At 35.8% G+C, this 11,820-nt stretch overlaps 1 protein-coding gene across 3 annotated transcripts; it reads left to right on the top strand.

Moving 5' to 3' along the window:
• The first annotated feature begins 7,356 nt into the window (after positions 1 to 7,356).
• Positions 7,357 to 11,484, top strand: LOC144997585 (protein TAPETUM DETERMINANT 1-like). Of its 3 annotated transcripts, none has more exons than XM_078957480.1 (4): positions 7,357 to 7,483; positions 8,052 to 8,449; positions 8,738 to 8,848; positions 10,917 to 11,484. In XM_078957480.1, the coding sequence occupies exons 2-4, from the start codon at positions 8,335 to 8,337 to the stop codon at positions 11,255 to 11,257; spliced, it is 567 nt and encodes a 188-aa protein (XP_078813606.1). In that variant the 5' UTR covers positions 7,357 to 7,483; positions 8,052 to 8,334; the 3' UTR covers positions 11,258 to 11,484. The 3 variants fall into 3 exon arrangements, with proteins under 3 accessions (XP_078813606.1, XP_078813608.1, XP_078813607.1); XM_078957482.1 differs by lacking the exon at positions 7,357 to 7,483 and adding an exon at positions 7,501 to 7,818; XM_078957481.1 differs by lacking the exon at positions 7,357 to 7,483 and adding an exon at positions 7,878 to 7,945.
• Positions 11,485 to 11,820: the final 336 nt, after the last annotated feature.

Below are 11,820 nucleotides of genomic sequence, written 5' to 3'. Positions count from 1 at the left end.
TATATAAGACATTATGCATCATTTCCCATACGCTTCAGGTATAGGATCAATTGCGAATGCTATAATATTTGACCATTCTAAAATTTTTCCAAATGTCTAGCACATTAAGAGGGAAAAAGGACTAGAATCAGTTTTAACTAAAATAATTAAACAACTATCAAAAGATGATCCAAAGTTCACTGAGGATTGGTCGTTTGTGAGTAGTTGGAAGTATGGTATTGGATGGACCACATCGACATTATTATGAATAGATAAGATTCTATTAAGAATGAGTTGTCATATGGCAAATGTGGAAATGTTTCCATATTGGGAGTTGGATATTGAGAGTCTATGTCTAGATTAGAAACTTTTATGCAAGAAGGATGTTCAAAGGAATGTACTATAAATGTGAGACTTCACGTCTATGGAATTTTCTTGTAACAATTTCCGATAGAGTACTTTGTAATTTTCATTGGCCAAGTCTTGGAGACTTTTGTGCTATGACTCTGCGAAAGGATCGTTGCATAAAATGTTGGAATCTAGCATATTCTAGTAGTGGCAAGAACCTTGTGTTCTAAGACTAATGATAAGGATTGGGAATTGTGAAATGAGCATCATTGGAAAAGTTTTCAATTGATCTATTTCGCAAAGTATGGACCATAGGAAACATATTGTGCATGCTTTGTGCATGGGACAACTATTGTTGTAATTTGAGTAATAAGTTGATTTTCTGAAACAGTAAACGATGAATAATGAGTAATTAATATGGTGTTTAAACAAAAGTGTTTTATTTACTCCCACAAGTTTGGGACCATATAGGATTAAGTATTATTGTTGTGTTTCAGTTTGCATGTTTTGACTTCCAGAATAACTGGGTTATTCAAATCTCCACAGTCGGTCATATGTTAGAAGTAGGTATGAAGGAAGACTGTCATGAAAAGTCTGTAGATTGTCTGAAGAGTTTGGACATAGCACAAGTTTGCTGTAGAGTTCATGAGTGCTTTAATAAGATTAGAGTATTGGAGTCCGGATTTTACCCTTTTAACCCATCCATGCAAATCCTTTACAATTGAAGTCCGGATTTTACTAAAATAGCCCCTCCTCTACAAATTCTTTTCAATTGAAGTCCAAATAATTTACCAAGTAATCCGTGCCCTCATAATTCTTTACGGAACCCATCCGAAACTTACACTTTTAACCCCCGACTTCTAAAATTGTGATACTTAGATCTTCGAGACCATCCTTTTATATATAATTATTTATTCAGGGCTACAAGCCATTCATTAGTTCATTTATTTATTTAATAAATAAATGGGGTTTTACAACTTGGTGAGTCTGTGCCATGACTCGGCGAGTCCAGTCAACTGGAAGTTGACTTTGACCAAGGAGTTGACCTTGGACCAGGGGTGGGTCAGTCATTTGATCTAAGGGTATTTATGAGTGGCTAATCTATGTTTATGGATTTGTAGCCGGAGGATTACCGGTACAGCAGTCAGATGTCCAACAATCAGACTTTTGGTAGCTACTTTTCGACGTGAGTTTCCTTTCAGTAGGAACGGGTCTAAGGCACCAAGGTCGGCCCGTAGAGACGATATGATAGTATCGGAGTGTGGGCAGAGTCCGTATCTCTTAGTTGAGTCTGATAATGATATATGTTAGTGTGATAGAATTGTTTATACTCGTTGTCTGTGTGATACTTGTATGTTATGGTTTAGCAGTGAAGCGTGTGTAACGCCCGTAGATCCGGGCTAGTCAATTTAGAGATAATAGGGGTCGAAAATGACTTTTCGACAAAAGACTATTTAGAATAAATAATTTGAACCAAGTTGTAGTATATGTCACAAGGTTTACATACATATAAAGAACACCGAAATCCGAGTTATAACGAAGAAGTTATGACCGTCAAAGTTTCGCGACGGAACCGGCACGGCACCGGGAAGCGTAAAAAGTGAATTTATGATAGAGCGAGATTTAGACTTAGTGATCTAAACGAAAGTCGTAGAATATGTTAAACCGAGAAAATCCATAAAAAGAATGCCCAAATCTGACTTCGTATGAAGAAGTTATGATTTTTCTAAGATTCGGCTTAGTAGTGTACAGCCCGAAACTCGAATTTTAGTTCGAGCGGTTTTAGGCTTATGCGACCTAAATGAGAGTTGAAGATCTCATTAATAGGAACTCAACGGTAAAAATATGGATGAAAATGGAGTCTGTATGAAGGAGTTACGAATTCTTCGCAGTCATTTAACAGTCTAAACGCCTCCTACTGTTAAATTTGAGATCGGTCAAGAATTAGCCGATAGAGTCTAAATGAAAGTTGTAGATATTGTTTTTACCTACGTGTGGATATAAAGAACATCAAAAATGGAGTTTGTATGTGAAATTTACAGGGTTTAGAAGTCAGCAAGGTGCTGCTGCAAAAAAGGGTGACATGGCTGAATATGGGCCAAGGCTTTCTCCCCAAGGAAAGCCATCAGGTGATGACACGTGGCACCGACTCGGCGAGTCAGTAAACCAACTCGGAGAGTCCGTCAGGATTTCACCCTATAAATAGAGGTGTCGGGTTCCCTCATTTCCTCACCCCTCCACCCTCTTCTTTCTCTCTCTAAACTCTCTCTCTAAGCCTCCCTAACCCCCCAAAGCCTAGGGTAACTCCCTAGCACGAGGCGAAAGCCCCGGAGCGCCCTAAGGCTCCGAGAAAAGAGCCTTTCGGCTCAGGAACGATGCTCCAACGAAGCCCGGTTTTCGAGAAAACCCGCTGTAAGTGAGCTATACCTATCCTATCTTTAGTATAGCTGATGTTACAATATAGTAATGTTATTAGGACCTTATAAGGAGTGTTTGGGCTATTATTATGGGTTATATAAGTATTGTTTAACGCTTATATAATAATAATAATAGCTAGACTATTAAATTAGTCTCGTCAAACGTTAGACTAAACTCTAGTGGTAATGATACTAGGTTTTGTCAAGGGATAACTGTTTTAAGAGTAACGAAGTGCTGTCCGAGTGCCGACTCACCACCTTATCAAGTGAGTGCATAGTCCCTTTCATCTTACACATATATATGAAGTATTTTAATATAAATTACGTGTTGTGTGTGCATATTGTCTGAATACTTGCTGTCTATGTTGGGTGAAAGATTTTTATACATGTTTTAAATGATTTAAACTGTATATGTATTTTATATCTACAAAATGTGTTGGGTAAAACAGGTTAGATGAAATAGTTGTTTTGTGATAACATGATGGGAGACATCAATGTTATCACTGATCCAGTCATCTAGTGGAGTATAGATGATGATCATGGATGATACTAGATGGTCCGGTGGAACGCTAGTAAGCTCGTAACCTGTAGGTTTTTTTGAACTAGGTGCTCATTAGGTATTTTGAACTGAGTGTGTTCACTACGTATCTTTGAACTGAGTGTGTTCACTAGGTATTTTGAACTAAGTGTGTTCAATAGTTACTTTTGAACTAAGTGTTTACCAGATGTTTTGGACTACGTGTTCACCAGTTGTAATCTATAAGCTTTGGTAACGATGGACTTCGTGCCGATTCCTTAGGATAATCCTTAGGAATGAATGAACGAGAAATAGCTGATTCTTAGGGTAGATCCTTAAGAGAAAAGAAGATAATGGGGATGGGTATTTGGGTTTAATTGCTTGATTGTTTAAACATAATAATTACATTATTGTGGGTTGAAAACCCTATGTACTCACCAGGTTTCCCAACCTGACCCACTCAGTTTATTTATATCACAATTGTTGATATGAAGTCACATTACACTGAGAGATTAAAGAGATGTAGATCACTAGTGTAAATAAATGTAAGTTCTGTTTATGCTTATGTTTCTGTATTAACGATGACATCCCAAACGTTTTAAAATGAATAAAATACGTTTCTTCGAAAATGTTTTAATAACGTATTTATCATGTTTTTCTGGGAACAAATTCCGCAACATTTTTATTAAAAGAAGTACTCTGATTTTTATAAGGCATAAACAAAATCGGTCTTTTCTGGCCGTGAAAATGGGGATGTCACAGTGTGGGCGAGGCCCGTATCTCCTAGTTAACGGAGTGTGGGCGAGGGCCGTATCTCCTAGATAGCAGAGTGTGGGCGAGGCCTGTATCTCCTAGCTAGCGGAGTGTGGGCGAGACCTGTATCTCCAATAGTGTGGGTGAGGCCCGTATCTCTTAGCTGTTCATTGTATGATTGTATGGTATGTGGTATTATGGGGGAATTCACTAAGCTTCGTGCTTACAATTTAGAGTTTTGGTTTTAGGTACCTTTTCAGCGAAGGGGAAGGAGCTGGCATGGCAGCGGCACATCATACACACCCCTTGTTTTCCGCATTATGAGATTGTTTTGGGATTTGTACTCTGACACTATGGTTGATTCCATGTTTTGGTTTTCAGACACGTAATATGATTTAAGAAATGACATGATCGAATGTTGTTTATTTTCAAATGTTTTGCAAGGTGTTTAATTAAAAATGAAAATTTTGGACTTGAAAAATTGGGTCGTTACAAATACAACCACCTTGTTGATATAAAGATGGGTAACAGGTGGTTGTAATGAATGAAAGGAAGTGTTAACACGTTGTTGCACGCGTATTAAGCAAATAAATTATTACTGCTGGTTGCACTGAAAATATAGCACAGGGAAGCAAGGTCGAATCCTCAGGGACACAGCCTAATGGTCAATGCCTTTTTGCATCAGGCACAATCTAGTCAAGAAACAGAAAATATAAAAAGGGGATTTTGAATTAAACTAAAAACTAGAATTGCAGTGATATTAAACTAAATGAAAATCAATAATAAAAACGATTTCTGCTCTGCTGCAACTTTCCTAATCATGCAATCAATATTGACTTGGTTATTTGAGATGCGTTATATCTAAGCTGGTACTAAGAAAAACTAACAAGCTCTATTAATTTCTCTTTTACCTAAATTAGTTAATCTAAACAAGCTCTTCAATTAACCCTAACTTTTTACTGTCTAATCAAAAAAATTCTTAATTAAATCAGAAAAGTTGCATTATAATCTATGTAAAATTCCCAACAATATCCAATACTTCTCATAGGCTCGGAAGCGTAAAGATATGATTTTTACAGTTTATACCAGAGTTAAATCCCAAAACGGAACCAATCTGATACTTGTTACTTTTACCAGTTTACAAGAACAATTACGGGTTCTATTAACTGATTAACTGGAATGATCAAAACCCTGGCTAGGTGATCAAACTAACAAGAATCAAAATCAAACATTCATGAAGAACAAAACTGAAGAATCTAGATAGAAACACAAATCAAAAACCAAATCTAACGATCAATCACATGAAAAGTACTTGTCTTTACAGAACTGAAAACTAGGGTTTAGCCAAACATGGCTAAAATATGATCAAAATAGATAAAAAGAGACATCAAACAACTAATCTTACTAATCTACTTGAAGGAGATGATCCACAGTCTTCAAATCTTTAGAAATTGATGAAATCAGAGAAGAAACGCCTCCAAAATCGTATTTTCGTCGTCTGGTACCTCTGGAATTGCTTACTTAGGTTACTGGAAGGCTATCAGGGTCTTTTTATACATCCAGCAGCAAAAACGGCGCACCTGCGATCGCATGTACTAAACCTGTGATCCCAGGTTTTGAAGTAAATGCGTCTCGGGCCTTTTTTAATGAAGTAGGATGCTATTTTCGAACTTTTTGGCCAACCTGCGATCGCATGTAAACAACCTACGATCGCAGGTATTGAGTTTTCACTCCCGGATGAACTTTGGGCACAAAAGAACCTCGAAGGCAACCTGCGACCAAACCTACGATCGCAAAAGGGTCACCTACGATCGCAAGGAGACAACCTGCGATCGCAGGTTGTGCCTATGATGTCCGAAATTTCGTCTACTTTTCAGATCATTTTGAATCGCGTCAATCGGAGTTAAGGTTCACGAGATATGGTGAAAATACTGACAGGGGGTCAAAGCTGCCAGCAACATCCTTTAACTTAAGATTGCAAATTCTATCTTCGTGTGATCAATTCGATCGAACGTGTTTTGACCAAAACATCTTGCAATCATTCCTCAACATACTCCCATAAGTTCCAAGCTCTGTTTTAAGCTCGAAACGTGCATCCAACTGCTCCCAAAGCACTGCTCCACTCGAATTATTTGAAATCGACATAAAAACATGAGCAGTGTGAGAATTCTAATGAAATACAAGAGTTGAACATTATTTAAATAAATGACATGCAAATGTACAAAATATGATCCTAAATGCTAATGAAAACTACCTTATATGATGCATAAAATGACATCTAACAGGAAGACGTTGATATAATTTCGTGATCACAAGATCTATAAAGATTGGTAACATCAAAACTTTTGAAAGAAAGTTAAATAAAATTCTAATCGAGAACATGAAGTTATCTATAAACATAGATAAATACAATCAAAATGACATGAAAAGACCAATCCGAAAAATGTATCGAGAAGAATAAAACATATGAACCATTACATAGTACAAAATCAGATAGATTTCTGATACACATGAAACACTCATTTGTATAACATTGGATGGAGTCACTCAACAAGGACTAGACATTTGCTGATGTGGATTTGGCGAATACCGCATCGTATACTCGGTATGCTGAGTTCGGAAGCCTAACTCAACGACCAACTACTGAGTTCTCCCATCTTTTACTTCTCCCCCTTTCTTCTCCCCCACTCACTAGCCGACCCTCTCTTCTTCTTCCTCTCTTTGTTTTTTGTTGGAGCTGATGTGGAGTTTGTCACCCTACGCATGACTCCCTTCGGCCTAAGTGTTTGGAAATCAAAGAAGGATGATGACTTCATGCCCTCGAAGTTAGAAAATGAAAAATCAAATGCATATCCATCCAAATTTTGCACCTTTTTCTAGTAATGCAATAAAATTTAAATGATTTTGAAATCATGTACTTAGCTTAACAAATTTATCCGGTTAAACCCTATATTAAAAAGTTTATTGGTTGAACTACTGCCGTAACACACACGGGTTCAGACTATCCGTATATTGTTATTATAGAAAATAATATATACATTATAATAATATTAGTCTAACTGCAAAATAAAATGATCATTTTGTTTACTCGATTTAATCCAAACCGTCCAAATCCTGGCGTAATTTGTTAAATTTGATTTGGGAAGCACTGTAGCACATGCTCCATCACTGAGCATGAGAATAGTCTCTACTTTAACTACGATTAGCTCCCACGTGCAGATTAACCCTGGTTAATTTTCACGCGCTCCTCTGCCCCCTCAGTCCTCACACACCACTCGCATTTTGTATGCACAGAGAATAAAACCCACGTCCACAAGAAGACAGGCTTTCGGAAACCCTAATTCTCCCAAAAGTTTCTCTCTCTACATTGATGTGCATACAGATTTATGCATACATGCACGCTTATCGGAGCTGATTATTGTCTCTCTCCGTCGATCGTGCGATCATTCTCTCAGCGGCAGAATCAAAGGTGCGATTAGTATCATAATCTTCATTTCGGCGTCGATTTTGTTTTAAGCTTTTGTATCTCAATCTGATCCTTCTGCTTTTTGTATGTTCTGGCCGAAAACGATCGTATCTGCCATTTTTGTCTATATAATCTGAGCTCACAGTGAATTGATTCGTATAATTTAATGCTTCTGTGAGAACATCTAAACTGCTTGAGCTCTTGAGGATGTCTGAATCAAGTTTTTTTAATTCGTTTAATGCAAAAATTCTTCTTAATCGGCGGTTTTCCCGGAAAATGCAGTAAAATTTGGTCGGGAAAACTTTCTGTTTTTGTTGCGTGTTGGTTCTGTAATCGAGGTGAATAATTTCCTTCCATCTTCATATAAATATTTGTCTTCTTAAGCTTATTTAACAAGCTGGTTCTTCCCATTGAATAAAGTGAAAAACCGGAAATCCTTTAGTCAAACTCTTCTATGATTCGGCGGTAGATTTCTTTTTCTATTGTTTTCTCTTACGCAAAATTTGATTGATTCGATGTTTACGCCTTACTGTGTACTAACTAATATTATAATAATCTCGTGTTTATGCAGTACAAGTACAAGTCGCCATTTCAATCTCTCCGCTCCTGTTATCTATAGAGTCAAAAAAACGATTCTCACAATCTCGCACTCCGTCTGATCCTTACGATTACTTCGTACAGCCTACCGGACGCATATGTACATAAAACGTTGATGATAGCTACGCTAATGTTCATCTTTCGAGTTTAGATCCGAATCAAAGCTGACAGATATAAACGTTTCATCAGCTTAATTTCTCCGATTCCTCTATAAGTACATGCTTAAGCTCCAGTTTCCAGCGAAAATATAGGTTCCGATGAATTTGAGGTCCGGTAATGGTTTCACAAAGAAGGAATTATCGTCAAGGCTGCGCATCGCATTGGTTACCGCCACATGTACGGTGGTGCTAGTGGTTGTTGCGTTCGTTACAGGTGTGGTATTCATCGCACTTCCCATTAAACCCTCTTATTAAATCCGCTTTTATATTTTCATCTATCCCACCTTAAATTCAACTTTGATGTTCAATCGTTCACCACTTGAATTTTCTCCACCTTTAGACACGATGGGTCCAGCTCCTAATTCATACACCATAATTTTGTCGTCATCATTGAATGAACAACTCGGATTCTATCAACACCTTTTGAAAACGATTTACATCTTTATTAATTAATTAATTAACCAACTTATAATACTTTAACATCATCTCTTGATCTTATCAGGTACATTGCAATATGGCCGTATTGCCAAGAGTACTCTCGTTGTTGCCAAGAGTACTGCTTACAACAGCACGATAAATCCCAGGCTCCATCGCAAGCTTCTTCACAATCATGGTAAATTCACTTTCCTTTATTTATTTCGTCATCATACCAATTAATAACAACAACAATCTCTCATCTCTCATAATAATAATACTTATTATTACCATTGTGTGAATTAAAATTTGGTATCTGTATTTTTGCATCAACATTGTGTCTGTATTCTCCGGTGAGCTTTTTATGCTTAAACGCTGCACACTGCAGCACTGAGGAAACGACACAGAGCCTCTTTGCTCAGATATGTTGGTGTTGAAGTACGGCTTCTGTTGTATTTGGTGGTGCACGTATGTTTCATTCTACTGGTCAATTCTATTACATGCTGGTGCTTTACCATTCCCCATTTAATAATCCCATGCAAACGATTTGGACTTATCCTTATATAATTTAATAAGGTATAATCCACAACAAATTTTCACTTAATAATTCTAGATAGAGACCTATGAAGCCTGAAAATTACCTAATTTGTTAATTTATTAGTACGTATTTAAGTTTCGAACCCGTGAATTTATTACCATTAAGTTCCAACTACTTTATTAATTGGCAATTTTAACTCAACCATATCTTTTACAAGATTTTTTTTACATTCATTATGGTATTCTTTTGCCAATGATTAATTAAAAATTATTTGCTGATCACTTTGCTATACGTGTATATATTATATATACACTATATAGTACATTCTTATAAAATTTTTTATTTGTTTTTGTATTAGATGGGTCATCCTTGCTTTTCACTATATTGTTAATATTTTATGTGTACCTTTTTTAGTCATATTTCCTATGATATGTAAAAGTAGGTGTGCAAATAATGTTTTTGTTGGATTGGAGATTGGTCCTAAATCTATAGGTTATTGTTGTTATGTGTAAAAAGTTAGGTGGTGATTTTTATGTAGCGAAAGAAACAGATAAAACTCATAGTAGTAATATGAGTGTAGTCCCTAGGACTACATTAAATTGGAATTTGGATGCTAAATGTCACATGTGAGTCGTTCATTAGACTATATTTGGAATTTTCATTTGAATCGAAAATATGCGCATTTTGGTGAAAGGTAGCGCATGTTAGCTTGCCAGGCATCTATTTCTCATTTATTGGAAATGTTATTAATTATTTATCCATGCTTAATATTGATTTGTCAAATTTTTTTTTTCATGTTACACAATAACGAAAAAAGTCTGGGTTTTGTCTTTCTAGATGATGGTATTTTAAAATTTAAATATAATATTTTGTTGTATTGATACTAACTTGGTGATTTCTTCGGTATTTTGCATTTGATAAATAATATAATAAAAGATATTAATCAATAACAAAATCTTATATAAAAGATTGTAATTAAATTTATTTTAAATTGCCAATATTTTATATTATAGACTGCTACATGTAATGATAGGTCAATTTCTGAAGGAACATTTAAAATTAAGTACATGTTGTGTTTTATAATATAATAAACAAAAGAACAATCCTGTTGTTTTGGTACAAATAAAAGAGTTATAAAATATTTACTCAGAGTGTTATTATTCCGTATTTAGTGGCTATAAAATATTTACTCAGATTGTTATTACTCCTTTTTTTTTTCGAAAATTAACAAAAATAATACTTAGGTTTATAAAATGTATATTTTATTTTGGGTTTGTTTTAAATAGCGTAATACTTTTTGAGCAGGCTCATTTGGTAAAATTTTGTATCTAAATAATGTAATCATGAAAAAAACTTTAGTTTAACATTGTTTATCTTCGAAAAAGAAAAGATTATTTTGATCCTTACAGAGAAGTACTCCAGATACAGAAAAATACATCTGACCTGCCGGGAAATAAAGAAACAAAAACCTGCACCACGTTAGAAAGGAAAGGAAGTAATAAAATTGTCAAATCAAGAAAATAAAAGACTAAAAAAATGATTTAGGGACAAAAGCAAAAATACTTTCTTCTCCTTCCTAAAATTTTGTTAAAGTGTATGGCAAAAATGTTGACTTTTCACTTATTTTGCCCTTTTTACGTAAAAAAAATTAAAGCAAAAGAAAGTCACCATCTCCCTCCCTCTCTCTTATTTTGTTTTTGTATTTACTGAATGAATTTGGTTTGCGCAGCAACACAGGTGGAAATAAACCGAATATGGGGCGACAAGTGTTCAAAATCCGACATTGTCATCAACCAGGGTCCCACAGATCCCCTCCCAAGCGGCATCCCCACTTACACAGTTGAAATCATGAACGTTTGCACCACCGGCTGCGACATCTCCGGCATCCATCTCAGCTGCGGTTGGTTCAGCTCCGCCAGGCTCATTAACCCCCACCTCTTCAAACGCCTCCGTTACGACGACTGCCTTGTCAACAACGGCAAACCCCTCGTTAACGGCCACACCATCTCCTTCCAGTATGCTAATACCTTCCGTTACCCTCTTTCCGTTTCCTCCGTCATCTGCTCATGACCTACGTACCTACGTGGCAATCTTATTTTTTTTCCTTTGGGAGTTTTGGGTTAATTCGTTCCCTACTATATACTTTTTGCACAAGCATCAGATTCAGATGTCAAAATTCAACTCTCTACTGTAATGCAACGTCCAATTCAAAGGGTTTACGTACATTTAATTTCCAGTTTGTAGGGGAGGAGAGAGACTGCCTACTTGTATATGAGATGAAATTTTGGTAGATATAACTTCCGCTACTATGTGTATATCTATATATACGTACACATATACATATATATGTATATGTGTATGTAGGTTGGCTTGCATTCTAATTCAGTCGTTAAACTTTTTTATCAACAAAAAATATTTACGTATTTTAAATTTACTTAACTTAAATTGTACCAACCTGGACAAAGCAAAATAATAAGACCCTTACGATAAAAACTAATAATAAAGGTTACTTCGAAGGTGACTTTTTTAGTTTTTAGTTTTTTTTTTTTTAAAAGACCATTGCTATAAATTTCTTCTTAAATTGCTTTTTGTAATATTACTAGATTATGATCCGAGTGAGAACGTATAAAAAA

This window comes from Lactuca saligna, chromosome 5 (assembly GCF_052625555.1).
Source record: "Lactuca saligna cultivar CGN05327 chromosome 5, ASM5262555v1, whole genome shotgun sequence".
NCBI lineage: Eukaryota > Viridiplantae > Streptophyta > Magnoliopsida > Asterales > Asteraceae > Lactuca > Lactuca saligna.
This window is presented reverse-complemented; position numbering and strand designations above follow the sequence as displayed.

Bases quoted from the DNA above. Each gene is read 5' to 3' on its own strand.
- LOC144997585 (XM_078957480.1), top strand. From the start codon at position 8,335: ATGAATTTGAGGTCCGGTAATGGTTTCACAAAGAAGGAATTATCGTCA. The intron at 8,450-8,737 runs GTGTGGTATTCA...TGATCTTATCAG, and splicing joins GGTTGTTGCGTTCGTTACAG to GTACATTGCAATATGGCCGT. The intron at 8,849-10,916 runs GTAAATTCACTT...TGGTTTGCGCAG, and splicing joins CAAGCTTCTTCACAATCATG to CAACACAGGTGGAAATAAAC.